At 46.3% G+C, this 22,709-nt stretch overlaps 2 protein-coding genes and 1 long non-coding RNA gene across 5 annotated transcripts in view; 1 reads left to right on the top strand and 2 right to left on the bottom strand.

Annotated features, from left to right (window-relative positions):
- Window positions 1-848: 848 nt before the first annotated feature.
- LOC142924425 (uncharacterized) lies at window positions 849-8,937 on the bottom strand. Its single transcript, XR_012941641.1, has 3 exons — window positions 8,685-8,937; window positions 7,968-8,035; window positions 849-936 (listed from the first exon to the last, which is right to left on the bottom strand). It is a non-coding gene; the product is annotated as an uncharacterized LOC142924425 (long non-coding RNA).
- On the top strand, window positions 901-21,659 carry LOC116941945 (calcium and integrin-binding family member 2). Of its 2 annotated transcripts, XM_076066835.1 has the most exons (6): window positions 901-1,027; window positions 3,901-3,935; window positions 12,588-12,699; window positions 15,446-15,593; window positions 17,562-17,757; window positions 19,380-21,659. In XM_076066835.1, the coding sequence occupies exons 1-6, from the start codon at window positions 977-979 to the stop codon at window positions 19,399-19,401; spliced, it is 564 nt and encodes a 187-aa protein (XP_075922950.1). In that variant the 5' UTR covers window positions 901-976; the 3' UTR covers window positions 19,402-21,659. The 2 variants fall into 2 exon arrangements, with proteins under 2 accessions (XP_075922950.1, XP_075922951.1); XM_076066836.1 differs by lacking the exons at window positions 901-1,027; window positions 3,901-3,935 and adding an exon at window positions 6,898-7,511.
- Window positions 20,259-22,709, bottom strand: part of LOC116941944 (uncharacterized) — a 19,236-nt gene continuing 16,785 nt past the window's right edge. For both annotated transcript variants that reach the window (XM_032953353.2, XM_032953354.2), the window contains one exon: window positions 20,259-21,464. In XM_032953353.2, the coding sequence (XP_032809244.2) occupies window positions 21,387-21,464 (78 nt within the window). In that variant the 3' untranslated portion in view covers window positions 20,259-21,386. The remainder of the gene's footprint in view (window positions 21,465-22,709) is intronic.

Here is a 22,709-nt window from a genome sequence, read left to right as displayed (position 1 = left end):
CGTGTCTCATTCCGGCGGTGATTGCAGAACATCTAGAGGGAAGGGGCGGGGGCCATGGCTGTATTAAGAAGGCAGGTAGGGAGGGATGGATCAGGGGGGGGGGGGGGTGGGTGAGCATTGCGCTGGTGTGTGGATCAACCACGCTGCGCACACACCATGGGGGAAGGAGCGGGGTGGGTGGACGGGCGCGGTGTGTGTGTGTGTGGGGGGGTTGATCTTTGGAGCGCAACAGTTTCGCTGCGCGGGGCACCGCACGATTCGTGCAGCCGCAGCAGCAGCAGCAGCAACAGCGCAATGCGGGAGCCCGGGGCGCCACGGAGCTGGCAGTGAACCCCGACGTGCGTAACAGCAACCCAACCGCGTCAACTCAACTCCAAAGTTTCGCGGGAGGAAATGTTGTTTTTTTTATTTGGGGGGGGGGGGGAGTTGTTTTTTTGTTGTTGACTACGATAGTCGTTTTGTGTTGGGGTTTTTTTGTTGTTGTTATGCGCGCGCTCGTGTTGCTATCATCGTTCTTGTTGCGCATCGCAATAATTAAATACTTAAATTAATAAAAGGCGCCTTCTTTCTAGTTTGTTCCGCGGTATAAATAATGAAGGAGGTGTAACTTCATCTCTGCTGTGCGCGGCGCAGGAGAGTGAAGGAGCCGCGGGCGGCGTGGACCGGCTCGGGTGTCGCGAGTGTTCGCCCCGGCGCGCGCCGCCGGCGTCCCTCTCGCCCTGCGTGATGGGGTAGCGGCTCTCGCTACGGTGGGCCACTGCAGCCGCCGTCGCCGTCGTAGCAACAGCAACAGCAGCCACAGCAACAGCAGCAACAGCCACAGCAGCAGCAGCAGCAACCCGTTCCATCTCCGCCGACGTCTGTCGCCACCGCCGCTTCCACCACCGTTGCCCCCCTCTACCCCGGGGGGCGCCGAATTCGTCCGTGTGATGTCCCCTGCCCGAGTGCGGGGCCGCGCAAGCGAGGAGAGGCGGGCATGGGAAACAAGCAGACGATCTTTACCGAGGAGCAACTAGACGCCTACCAGGTGAGCTCCCCGGCAGGTGATCACTCGAGCGTCGTTGTCGTGTCGATGCTGATTGTGATGATAGTCGCATTGTAAATGTTGCGGGTTTACTTTCCGATACACACTCGGAGTGCTGAAGTAGCGACTGATTGTGTTCACGTGACAAACCTTACGAATTGTCTGGGTCGGGTGGTGATGGGTTCACGACACATTTATATTTACGCGATCTAAACCCAAAATGTTTTTACTATGAATTGATGATGATTGTGATGATGATTGTGATCAGCATGACAACGACGCTGACGATGATCACGAGCATTATCTTTTAGCGAAATATGGACACATCGTCAGCAGCAGCAAAAACAACAGCAGGCATAATCCTGACACTTTTACCATTATCCTTTGCCATGGCCATAATCATCCATCTCTGGACACCACCAGCATCATCATCATCGTCGTCAACACAGAGTCCGACACCGTCATCACGATCAGCAACCACCCGCACGCATTATACTCACACTGTGGATCACTCTTGCCAACCCATGTTCTATACTCATTAATATTGTCGCATCTTATTACGGTCATGAAAGAAAAACGTCCCAATTGTCCTGCGCAAAAAAACCACCCGCACTGGTCAACCCTAAACAGAACGCTCGCTCTGCAGGTCACACCAATAAAACGGGGGTCCCACCGCAGTCGCGTTGAATTTGCTTGACGGATTTTTTCGTCTCCCTTATCGAGTACATGGGAGTGAATTCGCTCGTGCAATTATTATTTGGCACGGTGTGGTGAATAATGTGAATCTCAGTACCCCCACCTCTCTCTCCAGTACGCTGCCACTTTGCGGTGTAGTTATGATGCGGCGGTTAAGGTGAAATTCGGTTTCCGAGTCAACAATTCACAGCAAAGGGCCCCGTGTTCATACACAGCCTTTTGATTCGCGTTTAAATACATTGGCGGACTCCAATGACCGTATCACCTGGAATTCACGCAATCTCGTCAGATTTCGACAGCTATAAGCAGGGATGAGCCTGGATAGTTCTTTGTTGGGCAGTCACCAACAGGTGTTCCAGTGTGCGGGGATAGGTTGTGTTCCAAAATCCATTGTTGTACGGCACTATGTTTCTATGCTCACACATCTATGTTCTTTATCTTAACCAACTCGGCACTGAGCAATGTGGTGGGGTATGGTGCCATCACCTCCACGACCTGCATGGTCTGCGGCAGACCTCATTGAGCAGTGGATTGACAGAAAAGCTGTACAGTATTGTACTTGCATATAAACAAAAACCGTCAGCCTATTTGATTTCTGGTGGTGAAACAAGTTGTAATGCAGCATTTGACAAACCCTAACTGGTTTCAACTTTCTGAATGTCATCAGCAGAGTGCAACCTGATCAATAATAACACCAGACAACGCAGCAGCATTTAAAAGACCATGTCCTGCTGACACATGCCGTTGTTCTATGATCATAGATGAATGATTTTCGTCTGTGCGTGTGTTCATGTTAAGTATATATGCCAAAACTGGTGTGAATGATCTCACTTTTAATAAAATAAAAACTCTCTAAATGCTGTCATGGAGCAATTTGTGTATATAAGTGAATTAATAAAACGCCATTATTCCGTTAATCTCCATTTCAGGGCCCTGCCATTTAGAGGGAGTACTTTTGCCAATAACATTTTGCAAACTGGCAGTGTTTTCCTAACAAACCTGACTCTGCTGTTTTAACTTATGCTGCTGGATAGAAATAGTCCAGTAGTCCAGCCATTCGGCTGGTGGGATAAAACACATATTATTTTTATGTGGAGTAATGAAGATGATATGAGACATATCAGAGGGTGTCTAATAAATGGCTGCATTATGGGATAATCCAAAATATCATCATCAGACAAAGGACGTTGCCTCTTAAAATTCGTAATGCTCAGAGGTACCCCCCACGGATCAAAGAGCGGATGAGATAGCAACCCCTAACAGGGTCTGGAAGCACTGGGTACCACACAGAAGAGACCCTGCCACACCACCCATCGACTCTGCCACACCACCCATCGACTCTACCACACCACCCATCGCAACACACGGCTAAGGCGTGTAGGATATTCCGTGCGTACACCAAATCCCCTGAATGCACCCGATCTCATCGAATCTGGGAAGCTAAGAAGAGGGTTGAGCCTGGTTAGTACTCGGATGGGTGACCGCCAGGGCTTTCCAGGTGTTGTAAGCTTGGGGCTGCAAGTTATCCAGAAAGATGGTCGTGCTGATCGTCACCCCTTGGATGTGTGGATATTTTCCAGACTTCCCTCCGGTTTCCCTCCACATGAAGACGAATACTCACGAATGGAATTGGCCAACCATTCTTATGCCGAACCCACGTGAAAAGTCTTCAGACTGAGAGAGGCTTCCTGGGCAAATCAATGGCAGCACCAAGGCACTAAATATCACATCTGAGTGAAATATAAAAGTGGTAATTCAATAATAATAGGCCTGATTTCCATTACATAACTACTGTATCAGGTCACTCATGTATCCTTGCAAAATAATCAAAGAGCACTCATCTGATAAAACATTTGTAATAAAATTTTAAATAGGACACAGTGCAATATGAAAATATAAAGCGTCGAATATCACAGCATAACAACGAATCAAGCGAGGCGTTTTTTGGCAGTCATCTGTAGTTCCCTGCGTCGTGGCATTTCTGAGGCGCACATGAACACTCTTTAATGCACTTGGTTTCGCTTTGCAAATTGTTAACATTGTACTCGTTCTTTTTGTTTTTGCGCGCTAAAATCGTGCAACTGCTTTTTGTTTCGCCTGTGCGTGTCGACGCCCATGCGCCATCGCGACGCTGCTGGCTAATTTCTGCACCGTTCTCTCGTCGTTCTTTGTGTCCGCAGGACTGTACGTTTTTCACAAGAAAGGAAATTCTCAGGTGAGTGCCCAATTAGTGGGAAAGACCCCCCCCGCCACCCCCTACCCCCGCCCCTCCTCCACCCATCGTAACCTCACGTCCATCTCTCAAGCCCACCAACGTGGTGGCTTCATTAACGGCAGGCGGTGTCTACACCTTTGAAGATCATTATCACTGCGCCTGTAGACGTGGGCTTTAAACGCTATCTGTAGTAGAGTGCAGGCAGGTCTGGTCGTGTACAACGGCGTCCGATGCTACACTGGTGCGTGCACCAGTTGGTGAATTGGAAGGTCGAGTGTGGTGGGATGAAGTGTGGATTTTCCCACCTCTTCCCACCTTTTAAAAAGTCGCACTCATTATACACAAAGTGCTTCTTGCCACAAATGAACCGCAATACCTTGTTGATCATCACGCATAAACCATCACGCAAACTCCAGTCATCCTCGCAGTGGCTTTTGGCGAACCATCGAATAAAGACGATCACTGCATCGCGTGCCTTCAAATTCTATTCTGCGGCCGTCTGGAATGCTCTTCTTTCCGATAATAGGAAGCCACTGGAGCTATGTACTTTTCAATCATCTAGGTTGAAAAATAATTTCTTTAGAACTGCCGTTGTGTCTAGTTTATTGTCCTTCCCCCACACCTCCGATTAGCACGGTTGGCTACGTACGATGCGAAGGAACTTCAACATGCATGCATTCCCACAAGTCTGGGCAGTGTAGAAGAGGAGGCCAAATCCCTTCAAGAGGGGCTCTTTAGAGCTCCCTTTAGCGGAATCCCTTCCGACAGCAGTGGCGTGAGCAAGCAATTGCAGGGCTGTACCTTTATCTGTAAGGGACATGTTTCTCATTTGCAGTGACTCATATGTAAGTTTGTGATACCCATTAGGTGGTAACTTTGGCACATCTGTAAAGTTGGGTAAAAACGAGACGTAATCGATTCGCTGCATAATATAGTTTATGAAGCTCATGACACGTGTATTGAACTATGAATGTGAGAATCAATGATTTACAAGTGTGGATTATCTGGAGTGGTGGCACAGTGGTCTGAGCATTGCCCTTTGAACCACTCATCCTGATTTCCGGTCACGGCTATTATCAGTGGTGAGTAATATCTAAACCAGTCCTGGTCACCCCCTCCCCCAACTCGCACTGACCAATTTGTGGTGAAGTATGGTCAAACAACCCTCATGACCGACATGGTTGGGAGGGCCTTCATCCAGCAGTGGCATTGACAAAAATGGCTGCATATTAAATCGTCTATGAAAAGTAGACACTAATGTAACATATAGATAAATACAGTGATCAAAGTTTAACACATAGGCTTTCGCGACGAATATCATCCATAATATAGCTTTTTTTGGGTTAGATCGCGTAAATATATAAATGTGTCATTAAACCCGCCACCACCTGACAAAGTCAATTAGTAAGGTTTGTCACCTAAACAGAACGTGCCAATTCGTTACTAGTACAGCACACCTGTGTGTTGGAGAGCAAAGCCACAACATTTACAATGTGAGTACGATGTTTCGCGTCGTACTCAAATTGAAGTTGCTCACAAATGTTGTCATCACATCTACCACTCTATTTAAGGAACGAAACAGGAGGATTTCTCCACAAATCTGGCTGTCGCCTGATGATTCTTTAGTTGTCTCACCTGATGACGATTGCTTGTGTTGCGATCGAAACGTCGTGATCTATTAATTTTCCACCTACGTGACTTTCCCGAAAGAACCAAAGAGTATGGATTCCTGCAGTCACGAAAGCTTAAAATCAAAATCGTCACATTTTTGTTGCATTTTGTCCAACACCCTCCAACCAACATTATTTTTACTTGACTATGAACATTTGCAAAAGAGTGGAGGGGGCTCACCCCCTTCCAGTCTCCTTCAGCCTCCTTCAGCACTCGTCGACGCAATGGGGAAATTCATAAACAAACCCAGAGATTGAAGGCACAATCCACGGATCACTGCAAATGTTGCTCTCCGATGCTTTTCACAATCCACGTGGAGTTAGCCGATGCGGGTGGCTCGGGGAGGATGCCTGGGGGGCTTAAGCGAGGGTTTGTCCTTGCACACGGACTCAATGTGAGACATTTTCACCAAAATTGATTTTTGCAATTGCACACTTTGACGACAAAAAAAACCTCGTAACTAATAGTTCCTGGTCTTTGTCCCGTGTGTAATAATTCCGTGTTAGATCCTTCAACACGACAGAACAACACAACTGGGAGCGTGATTGTGCAAACTTAATACCCGGGCTTTGATTATTTTTCTTCAAAGAAAAAAACAAATATGCTTTTAGAATCGTTTATATGGGACGAGTCATATCGCTTCCGTTGTATTTGTAAAGATTGTTTTTCCTCATCAGAGTTTGACCACGATATTACGACAACGAGTTTGGCTGGGGAATGTCTCAGCCTCCGCTGTCAAAACATTAATTGAAAACAACAAAAATCAATCGAATCTGACGAAGCAAAACAAAAGTCACGCATTGTTGACTCTCAAAAAGCGAGAACATTTTTTTACTGCTGTGGTATATACGGGGTTCCCACAAACCTCACCCTCAATCACAGCGTGCGACACTCGCTGAGACAAAGGCGATCAAGCGGTTGAATCCACGTTCATTCCCATTCGGCTCCTCCGACAACACTGAAAGCCGGCCTCGCCTGCCTGCACGTTTAGAAATCCTCTCTCAGTGCGTGTGCAATTCTCTTTTCTCCAGCACGTGCTTAACAAGCGGCGGCCGCTATCATTTCCGCGAGTTTAAATTATTCAGCGACGACAGCAGCAGCAGAGGCGGCGGCGGTGGCAGCAGCGGCGGGGTCAAATTTCCGATGAGGGCATCGCACTCCGCTCGCTGTTCGTTTGGACAAATCCCCGTGGCAGCGCCGGTCAAATGCGACACCAGGGCGGGTCGAACACGCCGTGCGGTCTGGCGCTCCGTGCCAAAGACGTGCGCCAGCCGCACCTCCGATTAGCGCGGTTGGCTTACGTACGGTGCGAAAGAAGTTCACCATCATCCAGACACACACGCACAGCTGAGGTGGCCGAAGACACCTTTATGCGAATAATTGCCGCGACAGCCACCCTCGTAGGGGCAACGGATGAGGGTTTGTATTTTCAGGGCGCTCGCTTCGATGCCTCAGCAACTCAAAGTGCCTTTTGCATCACAATCTCATCTCGAATATTCCAAGGCCTGCTGCAGCTTAGCCAAGGGGACCCCCAAGTGGCAGCTGTCCCTGTGCGCCACAAGAAGCACGCAGCAAGAGGGTGGTCAAACCTGTGGGGCTCAGGGCATTGTCTATGCCCTCGTCACCCCCTTCTCGCCCTTTTTGTGATGCATACGCGCGGCGCATCATGTGCATGCCCACAAACAGCAGTTTTGGCCTGTGTGGGACACCCATAGTGTCTTACTTTATTGTGCGAAACGCAGTTAAGTGCCAGTGGAGATAGTTGAGCTTCAGTCGGTTACAGCCCAGTTAGCACGCGACGTTGGCATGTGGTTAGATTCGTTGGATCAACGTTGGCATAACGTTCCATATTTACTGGCAGTACAGCAAGTAGGCTGCGGACCTATCTGCAGGGCGGATTCAAATGTGAGTGTTATCCCCTCGTAGTTCTGAGGTTGTCTCGGTTACTCCGATTTACACGTACGTTGGCAACAAACGTGACTCAAAGACGACTAAACGCCCAGAGCAGGATAATGAAAGAAAACCCCGCTAAAACTTTGATGCTTTCCTGGACAAACGCTACAAAGTAAAAACAGCCATAATAGTCACAGACACGGCGACGTCGCTCAGTCTGGCAGGGCTGTAAGTGAGCTCAGCGTCGAGGTAAATTTAGGTGGAATGATCTGTTACAGACGCGTGTTGGATTTAAGCCATTCTCATTACATCATTCCCCGGCCAGCCAGCCATGCCACCCCCCGCCCTCCTCTCTCATTGCCAAAAACATGTTGTCTTGTTTCTCGTTAGTTGCTCTCCCCCGCACGTCTCTGCAGAATGCGCGCAGGGTGGACACGAGATTTTAAAGACGGGAGGTTACGGACTTACCTCCCACCCTGTAGGCCAAATGTTCGTATCGATGAAGACCTGAGTGTGGCTCTCTTGACCAGCAGCATCTGATAATATAATCAGACAAATGTCAGCTCCGGTCGGTGAGAAACTCCGTCGTGTGGCAAAAAAAATAGAGGCAGGTTTGAAGATAATAGACCGGTATGCTAGCTTTTTTTAAGTGAGCCTCTGTTTCCTGTAGGCATGTATTTATGCACGTTGAACGTCTTTCGCACCGTGCGTAGCCAACCGTGCTAATCGGAGGTGCGGGGAAAGGACAACAAATTAAACACTAAAAGCAGTTCTAAAGAAAAGTATTTTTCAGCCTAGATTTAAAAGTGCATAGCTCCAGTGGCTTCCTAGTTTCGGAAGGAAGAGCGTTCCATGCGGCCGCAGAAGCGCATCTGAAGGTGCGCGATGCAGTGACCATCTTTGTTTGATGGCTAGCCAACGTGCACACTATCTAATGCATGTTAAACAACTCTTTGTGAAGAGTGCTGAATTGCCGATCTCGCCTCAAAATGGTACAGATCTGCAAGTTGATCTTGGTGAGCTGTGTGGTTAGTTTCACGGTGATTGGTTTAGGGTTTTCGTTAGTTTTCGTGAAAAAAATGTGTCCTCGAACTGACGGACACACGCAAGGACAGAGATAATATTTCCCGGACGTAGCAATAAGTACTGAGTAGTATTTATCCGCACCTTAAAACTGCTACATACCAGGTGAGAACATGTAACTATTCAATTCACTTCCTGAAGAAGCTGCCAGCACGTGCACCAAAACGTCGGACGACATCATGTCGAACAACACCACGGTACAGCCAGAACACTCACACCAGAGAGGAAAATGTAAACATTCGAACGGACGATCCGCGCCAATAATAACGGCGGCTTACGATGCTGAAGCGCTCCTGACGAGAAGCTGTCAGCCAGCAGCCATGGGCAATGACAAACGGTCAATTTTATTTTTACCGCCGTCGCTTGATTAAGGCCTTCTCGCAATTTTGTGCAAAATGTCCCAAGGAACGCTGACGCAGCCACGACCGCGACGGTCTGTGGACGCTATTAATGCGATAATTACTTCATTTCCCTGCGCCAGAATCGTGCCGCAACAAACACAAAGCTCTCCTGATCGCTTTTAGAGTGTGGAGTCGGGCCACTCTTATTAAGGCAGAGATGTGGCTCGGTTTGTTGCATGACGAGGCTCTCGAGCATGAGTTCTCGAGTTCACATCCCAACCCAGGGTGGAGTGGAGGCAGCCCCATATTCAGACCCAGCCTGACTGGGAAAGTTAATTCGCGTTTATTATTATTTTTATGAGGGACGTTGTTTAGTATCGAGGGGTTTTTTTCACTATTTTATTTTAGTATTTTTCACTGAGAATGTTTTACTGTATATTGTTTGTTTGAACCCAAGGTTAACAACACAAAAGCCATATTTTTTCTTAATGTATCCGCATCCGCGTATAAATTCACATGTGTGCCCAGGCATGTGAGTGGATGAATAAGAATGATTGAGTTAATAAGTAAAATCAATTAATTATCTCATTATTACCTAGCTAAATGTGTGAGTGAGTGAGCGACCGAATAACTGTGTGGGAAAATGTGCGAGCAGGCAAATGAGTGAGTGGGTGAATGAAGAGTGAGTGGGTGAATGTTTGAGTAGGTGATCGAGTGTGTGATGAATGAGTGAGTGAAGGAGTGAAGACGTGTGTGTGTGTAAACAGTTGGGCGGATGAGTGTGAGGTTATACGTGCGAGTGAGTGAAAGTGTGTGCATGTGAATGTACGAGTCAGTGAATGACCAAGCCAGTTGGTGAGTGAGTAAATGAATGAGAGGAAGCAATTTAGCCAGCAAGCCATTCCTGCCCTCCAAATCTTTGCACCTGAGGACCGCGCGTCCGCCTTAATCGCCCGTGTACCGACCGTGTTCGACCTGACCTCTGGTGACCCAGCGAGGATGCGCCGCTGAAAATGGGCTTTTGATTTAACGCTGTCCTGATTCTCGCTGCTCGATGAGCGAGGGAGGGCTCACGACAATGCGCAAATCTATTGGGGCGCAGCGGCAATCCTGGAGCGCTCATTCATAACGAAGTCGCAAAACACGGCCGGGTCTCACCCACCCAGATCTCCATTGCAACGGGGCGTGTCGTTTATTAGTCACTAGCTGTACTACCCGGCTACTCCCGGGACTTGCATCCACCACACCCGGCCGCTTTTGTCTCCCCCAGTGGCGATGTTCACACACCACAGCAGTTAGTCGTTTTGAGGCTGAGTCGACCTAGGGGAGGCCCATGACCGGTTGAAATAATCGTCACCGATGGTGGCCGTGAGCGGGAATCGAACTCGGGTCGCCGGGTTCGTAGCGCAGCGTAGCGCTAACCACTACACTACAATGCGTTACGCTTCCACACACAGACAGACACATACACAGACACAGACAGACACACACAGACACATACACAGCGTGCTAACCACTACACTACAATGCGTTATGCTTCCACACACAGACAGACACACACAGACACATACACAGACACACACAGACACATACACAGCGCGCTAACCACTACACTACAATGCGTTACGCTTCCACACACACACAGACAGACACACACACAGACACACACAGCGCGCTAACCACTACACTACAATGCGTTACGCTTCCACACACACACAGACAGACACACACACAGACACAGACAGACACACACACAGATAGACACACAGACACATACACAGCGTGCTAACCACTACACTACAATGCGTTACGCTTCCACATGCGCGGGTCACGTGACAGATTTGACGTCACAGCTCACTTGCCGTGCAAAAAAAATCTATGCATCATTGAGCTCCCCCCCCCCAAAAAAAGTGTATTTTAATATTTTTTGCATGGTGTACAGTCTGGAAAGTACCCACATGGCAAATTTGCAGTTTGTTGCATGTCGGGAAGTACGCTAAACATTTTGAACAGACACACATAATCACAACTTTGCCTTTTATATATATGGAGATAACCCGTCCTTTTGCCAGCCAGTACCGAGCGGCGTGGTTAACTGTGGTCCAACAACCACCCGCACACCGCGCCCCCTTGACCGAAAGGCGTGGGGAAGGTCTCCATCCAGCAGTGGATTGACAGAGGCGTGAAAAAATATTATTATTTCGTAACATTAGGTGGGTTTTGTACACTTCATATGGGCTCCAGCATCAGACTCCGTGCAAGGCGAAGTACTTGGTTCATCAAGGATGGGGATCGTCGCGTATTTGTAAGGTGCTTAGCGCGAGCCTGCCCTGTGAGTGAAACCAGTCAACCTCTGCGCCATAATGTGTCGGGGCCCAAATAGAAAAATGGTGTTTATATTTTGTAATTTATAAGAATATACCTGAATGCCAATTTCCATAATGTAATTCCTTCTAGAACACCTCTAACATGTTCCCACAAGTGGCTCACCCCACCAGTAAATAATACGTACAATACGTTCTACATGGGTCTCACCTGTTAAATTCATCAATGATAAATCTCCATGGATTTGCAACTTAAAAAAACATACATCTCAATGGATTTTCACCTGTTAATTCAGTGATTAAAAGTATATATTTACTGGGACAGTCTCTCCCTCGTTCATATTTTTAATTCTATAAAATACACAATGCCTATCAAATTATCTCGAAAGGCTCTCACTTACCTATATAGATAATGCAAATAACCTCAATGGACTCTTGCCAGCATCACGAATAATTCAAATCTGTAAATGACGAGACACCCATCACAACAGAATGGGATTCCCACAGTGTAAATGATACAACTTTCTCCATATGAGGCTCCCAGAGGCATATGCCAGCAGTGCACATTGATGACTGTGCTGATGAGCCCGAAGAACAATGAAACCGGTCCACAGTTGTCTCTTTGTTTCACTGCTGCCTGGTGGGAACGGGGTTTTTTTTCATCTTCATGAGTCGGCAGTCGAAACGATTAAACGGTCACACGTGCAGTTATTTTGATCTCATGGCTTGTACAAGGCGCATAGCTTTTGTACACACAATGCACATCGTTCTGCGTGGTTAAATCAACTCAATGCATTAACTTGAGTTCGTGGGCTGCAGGTCTCACATGCAATTAAACCACAGTGTAGGAAGTCCACAGCCGTTGTCCTACGAATGGACTGGTCTCTGCTATAGCGACGTGGAAATTTTCACCACTGGCTCTGGACCACCAAATACACGTCATAGACGACATGGACAAAAACTCTAATCAACATCACGATCCATGGACAGATAGCCCATACCACTTTTCTATTTCTTGTGCCAATATGCTCAAGTAGTGCAAATCTTTCTGCCACCAATCTGTTATGTCGTCAAGTCATCTCTATTAGGTCTGCCTCTCTTTCCAGTTCCTTACATATTTCCGAACAACACACTTTTACATTTTCCTGTTATTGTCCATCCTACATATATGTCCAAATAGTGCCAGTTCCTTCCCATCACTGCCTGCAACAGATCTTCTGCGTGCAACATTTTTTCTCACTTCAATGCTGGTCACTCTTTGGGGCCCAGCTGACATGCAGTGATCATTTTGTAACGAGAGAGTTCACAATCCACACGCGTCTCCGTGTGTCTCACCGCAGGCTGCACGCCCGGTACCACGAGCTGGCGCCTCAGCTGGTGCCCATGGACTACACCAAGGAGCCGGACATCAAACTCCCGCCGCAGCTCATATGCAACATGCCCGAGCTCAAGGTGATCAGCGGCACAGCGGCCTTGCACTGTGACCCCAACGCGACCCGGGTGTTGTTGTTGTTGTTGTTCGCATCCCCGTGTATCTCTATTCACGAGCAGGTGGTCAGAGGAGAGATGTTTCCCCAGAAATATTTGTTCCTTGAGAAACAATCATTTGTTCCCCACGGGAACCACTATTTGGGGAACGTGAATATTTGTAGCTCCCCTTATTTATTTTAAACAAAGTTACCCGAACCCAGAACGTGAACCTCAAATGGGAACACGTGTTTTCCGGTGGGAACAAATCGGGAGACAGCGATGTTTGTTTTCACCGTGAGCAGCAGCAGCCTGTCCTCTGGGCAGGATGAACATTTTTCGAAACTACGAACATTCATAAAACTTTATTGCATGAGTGACCTGAAGCTTTATCTTCCACCACCTGGTCACATATGACATCTGGGCAACCCAAATCCACACTTTGTTTGAGTGACCTTCGGCCTCCTTTGCGTCTGTCCACTCATGCCACCACCCAGTCACCGCTGCCCTCTAGTGGTGGCATAATTACAAAATTAGGTAAAATGTTTACCTCGGGCAAATGTCATAAGTCATGCGTAGCTCATCATCAATGCCATAGATGTTTGGTTACTTCTTGTCAGAATGAGCCCTGACTCGACTCTCTACGATGAAAGTGCTGTGCCTGACATGCAAACGACGTTTCTTATTAGGATGAATGTATTCATGGCATAAGCTAAGCAGGAGGGGAGACTGGTTACCAATTGGATGGGAAAGTGCCTGGGAATACCAGGTGTTGTTTATGATTGGACTGTTAAGTGGACATAAGATGGAAATGTAGCCAAGTAATGACTACATTTAATTGCAGAAAACCCACTTTCATTAAGTTTAGATACATTAAATTAAATGTGAGTAATGCAATTAAATATATTCTAGTGTTTCCCTGTATTTGCCCAAGAAAGCATCAATACTCTTCTTGACGATACCTGCACGGGGAGATTTGGCTGATTCCATGAATAAGCATTTGGCATTATTCAGGGGGAAAACAGGGTACTTGGAAGAACACCCAACATACCTATGAGGGTTTAACACTCAGAGGTCCGCAGAGACAGATTCAGCAATCCATTGCTGTATTTCCTGACCGGACCTACATGCCACGGCTATGCTACCAAGCATTGCCAGGCAGTCTCCCATACTAGTACTAACTAGGCTAAACCATGCTTAGCATCAGTGAATATTCGGCACATTCAGATCAGATCCATTCAGGCTGATTTGGTGGCAACCAGCCACACGTGGGAGTGGCGTGTGTGACTGATGGATTGAAACGTAAATGCGGTCGCAGACTCAGTGACAAGGTCATTTCCACAGGCACGCCGTGCCACGCTCACCCATGGCCTTTACATCGTACACACGTCGCAGCCTGAATGGCCGTCTTTTTTTATTTCACCGACGGACGTAATTAAATTGTACGTTCTTTTGCATTAGTTTTAACCTAAATTCCCATTTGCACTCTTTCAAAATGTTATAACCAATTGTCTTCTCGCTTCACTGTAAACAAGGGCATTTGTTTCCATTGCGAGAATTTCTCTCGTCGGCATTTTCGGTGTAAACGTCGAGAGACTGTGCTTTGACAAGGACGGTGGTGGCAGCGACGACGGGAGGGCATCGCCGGGCGTGAACTTAGCGCCCGCATTTCTACGGCGGACCCGAGTGTGACTCGTAATTGATTGCCCTCGCTTTAGCCCATTGGGTCCCCCTGCAGAAAGGTTACGGTGAAGGTTAGAAGAGCCTCCGTGTTTTTTTCTTTTCAACGGGAGGTCTGCAGCTGGCTAGCATTATCATTTCTGAGAAACACAGGGTGAACGAATGTGTCATTGAAAACTCTCTTGGCGAACGTTAATTGAAAACGTGGGATGCCGCGATATCGGTGAGACGTGGAATAAGAAGGAAAACTATGAGGCAAGTGGCTTCCAGCATTAAGTTGCCACCGCTGAGATCCTGAGTTAAAATCTGGGCTACAACCACCAATCAGTAAACGAGCTGATGGTCTTAGCTCAATCACCAATGTGTGCACAACAAAATATCAAATTAGTTTATGCATACTTTTTCAAAAATTAGTTCTCAAAAGAAAATCTGGTTTTATTGCCAAATTGAAATATATATAAATATATGTACGTGTAATTTCCATTTGTTAGTCCACTACTTCATGAGGCCCTCCTTATGCTAGGCAGATCATGAGAGTTATTTGACCCTACTTCACCATACTGGTAAATGTGGGTTGGAAAAGGCGGGGAGCACAGCCATGGGAGCATAAAATTACTGTTCAACCATATATTTTGCTGTACTGCCCTTGGCTGTCCACCACGTAGCCCTGCAGACTATCACCATTCATGAATAGTGGTCACTCATCCAAACATTATCCGAGCTCATCCATACTTAACCTCCGACATCTTGTGAGGTTGGGTGCATTCTGGGTGATTTGGTCAATATTTTAAAATGCATTAGCATTCAATTTACATTGGCATGTAAAAAAAAAAAATCCAGATTATCACACTGCCAAATTAAAAATATCAATGGTCAATATTGCTTCAGAATTTGCCTCTCTGCCTTTGCAAAATTGTATTGAAAAGATAGTTTAACTCAGTGGACAGAACACGAATGGATGAGAGAGAATAAATGGGAGGGAAGAGAATGAATGGGAGGAGAGAATTGAAACTGATCCAACTGCCTTCTCCCTCTCCCGTGTGACCGACAGGAGAATCCATTCAAGCAGAGGATCGTCGAGGTGTTCAGCGAAGACGGCTCCGGGAACCTGAGCTTCAACGATTTTGTCGACATGTTCTCAGTGTTCAGTGAGATGGCGCCCCGCGAGCTGAAGGCCTACTACGCCTTCAAGATCTATGGTGGGGATTTGATTCTAGCCCCAAGATCCCCTCGATCCTATCGTGTCCCACGGTGGTCCCACGGCTGGGATAATCAGGGACTCCTGCTGTTATTATAATGTCGTTAATTCACTGAAAGATGCTTTGCCATTTTGCTCATTGCTCGAGAACCCGAAGTAGTTCAAGGATAAGAAATTGCACTAGAAATCAGCAACTAAAATATTCCCTTTTTGCAAAATAGGAGATTTTTTTTCTTAGAGGGCGTGACCTTAATTGGATAGCAGCAGTTTGAAGCTTCATCACCAGAAATAACAACAGGCAGAGGTGCTGCTCACACATAGCAAGAAGGCACGACTCCCATCCGTATGCCTTGCATGCATGTTATGTGACCACCAGAATGCATGTACAATGCTCTCGGGCCTTGTCATTAATGATAAAGAAATGTGTACAGTATATATACACTTCAAAATTACAGTTAAACCCACCGTTATAGCATTTCAGTGACATCATGGCAATATCACTCCAATGGATTTTAATCCAGACATCACAGCAGTCATTTTTCTTTTTGTGTTCCCCCAAATACAACGTGTGATGATAAAGGCGTGTTAATGAATACATGCACCTTACATGGAATATTGCACACAGCAAAATAACACGTGACATAAATGATTGTTACCAATAGACGATTTTACAGCAATCTACAGAGACAGGTAAATAAACAGACTATGAAAGACATCAGTGTTTTTTCTATGGATGAAGGAATGATGGATGGACACACGTCGCGGCGTCTAAGATTAATAGATAGAAAATATACGTATACAATTATTTTATATGAATATTTAAATTATTTTTGCGTATAAAATATGCGCTGGAGCCGCGTGATAGACAGTGCTCTCCGCAGGGCATTTCTAATTCGGGGATTTTTTCCTGCCACAATTATCACATTTATCCACATTAACCGTTCGCTGGCGACACGCGGAGAATTTCAAGAGACTCCGCGTTCGCGCGACTCTTGGCCACGGCGCCGATGGCCTCGGCCCGAAGGCTCAGACCTTCGGCTCCAACCGGACATCGCGACGCGTCTCTCTCCTCCGCACAACGACGGCGATCCTAACGACCAGCAGATTTATCCATGTCACGCGCAAAGATTTGCCGACGTCTCTCAACAACACCGATTTCCAATCCGTACGATTTCTGCATTATTAATCAGTGTGTACATTTTCTAAATGTGTCGGTATTGTGTTTTAATTCAAATGATCTTCTTTATTTTATTTTTAAACGTATTTATTTTAACTCAGATCTCGTGTATTCGTAGTGGGTGCTTACCCCCACTTACGATTAGCATGGTTAGCTACGTACGGTGCGAAAGGAGTTCAACATACATACATACCTGATTATAAAGTTAATTTATAGTTTTCAGATTAACCATAATTGGTTATATTTGTAACAGGATCCCTGGGTTAGTACCGTGCTAATGGCTTAACAACCAAATCTCCCATGCAGGACAATGTCACTGAGTTAATATAAGACATTTGGCTGTGAGTGCCGGTTACAATCTATAGCTAATGCATAGATACGGGTTCATGTTGAAACAAAAATTAAACAGCCCTTTATCAAGCTACAACTGCATTAAGGCATCCCCATGCCATGCCAGTCACGGGGGTTGTTGTTTTACCATACTTCACAACGCTAGTCATTGTGGGTTGAAGGGGAGAGGGGCCTCCAGCACTTGTTCAGACGTCGTTCGCCGCTGATGTTTTAGCCGCGGCCAGGTATATTAACTCCGGTAAATTGGACAGAGCACAGAGTGATTATGTGAGACAGTCGTTGGGCGGGTTGGGGTTTTTCAACTTCCAAGTTTCACGATTAGTCCGTCCTGCGAGACGTTACGCACGCAACGGTCCGTCCCCCCACAAAAGCTGCCCGAGCGAATCGGGCGCACGGTGGGACGTGTGCCCCTTGACAGCGCCTCCTTCTACCCCAAAGCAGACTTCAACGCGGACGGCTTCATCTGCAAGGAGGACCTGGTGGTGACGCTGAACAAGCTGACGCGCGACGAGTTGGCGGAGGAGGAGGTGACGCTCGTCTGCGACAAGGTGGTGGAGGAGGCCGACCTTGACTGCGACAACAAGCTGTCGTACGCCGACTTCGAGAACATGATCTCACGGGCGCCCGAGTTCCTCAGGTTGCTCGCGCGGATTATGGAACCCAGCATCTCGGCGGTCGTCACACCGCACGCACGCATGTGCGCGTGCGTAATATGAACGCACGCATGTGCGCGTGCGTAATACGACCGCATGCATGTGCGCGTGCGTGCGGACACCTTTGTGGATTTACACTGGGGCTTTAGAGGCTTTAGCCCGGGCCTTAAGGATTATTATTTTAGTTTTAAACGGCTTTATAATGGCTGAAACGCAGGATCGATGCACGATGATAAACCCTTCAGGCTATATGGTAGTTAATGCCGTTGCATCGCTGTTCGTATTACTACCAGTTATACATTGAAATTAAGTTTTGTTCACTGCTTTGATTTAGCGGTCCAGTTCGATTCATAAATCGAGTGATATTTTAACAGGTTCTGTGATTCCTACTGCACCAATCCGCACTTCTCAGTGTGGAAAAGTATGGATAAACAACCCCCATGACTGAAAAGCATGGGGAGACCATTCAAAACGGAATTGATAAAAGGCTAAACACATTACTCTGCGAAGCTGCACGACATTGAGGTGTTATTGTAATATTAATTGTTTACCACCAATGGAAGAAGTAATTTATATTAAAGGTGGGATTATCCGAGTATGATTGCTGGTACACTCCGGGTCCTTGAAATTCGGATTATTTGTTCGTGGATTAGAATCGCGATTGTCAACCTATCAAGCACAGCACTGCATTGTGGTCAATATATGAAGGAACGTTTTTAAGCCAGTGTCGCCCATCCGTCAGCAGTTCCACACCGGTAATCTTACCCTAAATACAGTAATTTACAAAAGGCCATCAGCAGGTAGCAATCGGGACTATGCAGGTGATGATGGTATTAATTCTGGAGGCAGTCTGCTGTTGCAAAAGAGAATAGGGCGACATGAATGAACGTGGTTCGTAGCTGTAACGATGGATGGTTTATCGAGGGAAAGAAAATTTCCATTTGTAACGAATGGCATTCCAAGACATATGTGTCCACTTGCTGCAAATATTTTAAAGGTGGTTTTTAAATTGACGTGTCCCCTGCAGGGGCCCGAGGATGAAAGGTTATTTAAAGAACATTTTTTTAAAATCCTGTGCAACATCCTGCAGACATTTGTTATCAAAAATGCTATATTTATCAACGTATATTTTTCTGGAAAACTATATTTTTTACATTTACATTAAAAAGGTTGTATTAAATGACGCACGACAAAAGTAGATGATGCCATCATGTAATGGTTAACTCGGTGGACTTCCAATCGAAGTCACCGGTTCGATCTCCCGGCGTGGCCATTGACCAATATATCAAGTTTCTTAAACCTCCCCTGCCTCTGTCCACCCACTGTTAATCGTCCGGAGCTAAAGCACAGGTACCTCTTCCAGGATGGCTGGCCAGCACGAGTCGGGCAAGGCACCCTCTAGAGAGGCTCTCGACAGCTCTCTCCAGTGGAGGCCCTTCCACCAGCACTTACAGAAGCAATCGCAGGGCTGCACTTATACGTTTCATTTTTTATTTTTTCACGAAGGTGCGTACGGTACACGTGCGCACGGTACACGTGCGCATGCTTGTTGTTTGGAGTTGAGCTTCGTGGTCACTTACGTGAGAATGTATCGCTTCCTTTGCAGCACTTTTCACATCAGAATATGACTGCCAGTGAGATCGGAGAGAAAGAACCCCAAGAGCAGCAGCACAAGCTGGAGCGGAGGAGTGGGGGCGACGCTCGACTCATCTCACCTGCTGCGCCAGAACTCAGCGTGGAGGACACTTAATTGCGATTTGCGATGGTTACCCCCGCCCGCCCCATCTGATCACATGGAACTGTGCAGCTTTACAAAAAATGGGGGGGGGGGGGAGAAACAGAAAATACCGTGGAGCAAATCGTTGAAAAAGGGCTACGTCTGCGTGCTCGCATGCAAGGTGTATTTTTATAATCGTGCTTTGTGACGAGTGGATTATTTCAAATTTTATCTTTTATAATGAGCTTTTGGCCTATTTGTAGCGTGCAAAGCTTGTAAAAACACCATCGGGATTGGTTCCCGAATGACCCCAAATCCATTTCACGTCCCTTCAAAACTCAAGCAGGCATAATCAATTAATAATCTTTTTTTACACTGCCCATAAAGACCTCTGAGAGTATGTAAATCACCAAGGGCTACGTGAACATTTATGCTACAATGTTTATAATAATCACTTTTAATATCCTAATGTTTAATCCTTAGCAATTTGTTATGCAATCAGAGCCATCCTTTGGCAAACCAAACAGGCACATATGTGCAGGAAAAAAAAAATCCTCCATACAGCCTACACAGTCCGTTGGGGAAAGTGCTGCTCGCAAGCACCTATTAAGGCCGGCGCAGCGCACGAGGGGGTGGTGGTGGTGGTCAGTGCTATGATCCGCCCATCTTTGTATCCCCAAGTGCCAATGTTTACACACTGCAGCACACGACACTCATTTAAGGCTGAGTCTACCTAAGGGAGGTCCAAAACCAGACACGCACACACAATCATGTTTCTCCGTTTATGGAATTGGCCCTTAACACAGATTTTATTTGAATGTGGTTTCGCATTTTCATTTACACGTTGGCATGTTGAACATACCTTGCAAGGCTGAAATACAGGCGACCCTGTGCACGTACAATATTATTGGATACAAAGTCAAAACACACACGTGCACCAAACTCAAAGACCTCGGCTATTTCACGATACAAAAATAGGCTGCCAGCACGGATTACACAAGAAAACAATTTGTATCGCTTAATTTTTAATTATTTTTTTTAATCTAATTTTTTTTTTACTAACCGCGGAACCATCTACTATACAGGCTTAACTTACACGGACAGAAAAATCATTATTTTGTTAAAAAATAAAGCGTACACCCAACACAGCTACACAAACGCTTTTAAAAACAGTTACCGCGCCTTAGATGAGAACAACGCGAGACCTGTCAGGGCTTAGGGCGAGTGTCTAATGGAAGTGGTTCCTAAGCTTTTTTTAAAAAAAGGACAAAACAAATATCTAACATAACTTAAAAAAAACACACATGAGCCCAACAACGATCCACTGGAACGGAGAGAGTGGGGGGGGAGGGAAGGTTTCACGGGCATCGTGTACTTGTTTTGTGAAATGCTTAAAAAAATGGCTTCATCGTCTAGAAATTAGGTGGGCGAGGTTGCGAGGAAAGTGCAGCCACGCTCGCATGATCCGGCGCACGGCACTGACTCGTGACCCCAATGTTTACTTTAAACGCAAAGATCCCGTCGTGGTCGTCGTCATCGTTATACCCATGAAGAGTTTTCTCACTGCGCCAACGAATCGGTGACTCTGCACATAACTGTAATGTAAAAAAACCACGCTTACAAATAATACTTTCAGGTAGTCTGGTAAGAGACGTAAACAAAAGATGTCACATCTCAAAAAATAATTGTACAAAAACAAATTAAAATACTAACATTTTTCTTAAAAAGCACGACCTTTAACAGCCATGCCAATGATCGGTCTGGGTAATTTTTTTATTGGTATTTGTTTTACCTCCTGTACACATTTTTCTTGTTTACGTTTTTACTTCTTAACTTTGGAGCATTTCATGCAGAGGTTTTTAATTCTATTATTTCTAGCGCAATGTCACGGCTCGCTTAGAACCCAAACATGCTGGGAGACACGAGGTCATTCTCCAGCCATCCCGTCTTCACCTCCGACCCTTGAACTTTACCCTTTGAGCAGAGAGGAGAGGGAAGAAAAAAATACAAACACATGTCTTAGAAAAAAAACTGCACGCACATTTAACAAAAAACGTCTATAAACAATGGATTTTTGGTAGTATTTTATGCGGTTATTATACAAACTTGGCTGCTATTGTTGCACCCTAAGCAAAAAAATAAATTACACTGGCAATTTATATGCACGCACCATCTTTGGCTCGAGTTTTGATTCATGTGGCTGAGAAAAAACCCCTTATATGGTGGGGTAAAGTGTGGGTACTCCCACCTCTTCCCAAACATCCCGCCAGTGTGGAAGAGTAGGCGAAATATATAGAGGGCTCTCTAGAGCTCACTCTAGTGGAGGCCCTTCAAGCGGTACAAACAAAAAAATTTAAGGATGCACCTTTATACTTTACCTTTCAGAGTATTACAGAAATGAGCATGGCAAACCTGCAGGTCTGGAGCCACACGAGACTCTTTAAGGACTGCTTCGTGACGCTATTTATGCAGGACCGTCTCGTATTCACGTGCGTTGCAGAACTTTAAATCGTTTTTTTACAGAATTTGAAAAAAAAATGGGTTTCCTACCATTTTATAAAGGACATCAACACCAGAGCGCTGGTGGTGGACAGTGGGGAAAGTTTGTGGGTGGCATTTTCACTCCGTGAATTCGTTTAGAGACCATAGGCAGCACCACCATTTTACAAGCGGAGGGCTAAATTACTCCTTAGCAGAGAGTGGTAGTGGGGGGCATTTGAAGGATGGGGGTGGGGCCCAGGGCCGGTTCACTCGTGCTCGTTGGATGTGGAGTTTTGAATCTAGAAATCTGCAGGAGCGCCCCAGGAGTACTCATGTTTCACTGTGCTACCAGGGACGAGTGCCTCAAGACTGCCCCTGCTTCTGCAGATTTCTCGGGTTTCAAAGAACATAACACAGTCCTTGTCTATAAACATCTGGCCGTTCACCAGCATTGGTTCAAGCAAGCCCGACTGCTGACAAGACACTGCATGTCAAAAACCAGTCCAGAGTTTGCTTGCATTGAACCAATGCCGCCAAAAATGATGCACTCCCACAAGTCCTTGTGGTTGATGGGAGGTATAAAAGGAACAGTTACGCGAAAGATATATGTTGTCTGCTTATTTGTTTACAAAACAGCCCGCATTTCTATCGAGCCGCGGTTGAGATGCCCGGGAGCCAAGTGTGGCTCTGATAAGCCACTGGTATAGACTTTAATCACTGCAGCAGCGCCACAAGAAA

Source organism: Petromyzon marinus, chromosome 13 (assembly GCF_048934315.1).
Source record: "Petromyzon marinus isolate PM22_M1 ecotype Great Lakes invasive population chromosome 13, UKy_Petmar_22M1.pri1.0, whole genome shotgun sequence".
Taxonomy (NCBI): Eukaryota; Metazoa; Chordata; class Hyperoartia; order Petromyzontiformes; family Petromyzontidae; genus Petromyzon; species Petromyzon marinus.
This window is presented reverse-complemented; position numbering and strand designations above follow the sequence as displayed.

Coding starts and splice junctions, on each gene's coding strand:
- LOC116941945 (XM_076066835.1), top strand. CDS start 977: ATGGGAAACAAGCAGACGATCTTTACCGAGGAGCAACTAGACGCCTAC. Junction 1,028..3,900: donor AGCAACTAGACGCCTACCAG/GTGAGCTCCCCG, acceptor TTGTGTCCGCAG/GACTGTACGTTTTTCACAAG. Junction 17,758..19,379: donor CGGGCGCCCGAGTTCCTCAG/GTTGCTCGCGCG, acceptor CTTCCTTTGCAG/CACTTTTCACATCAGAATAT.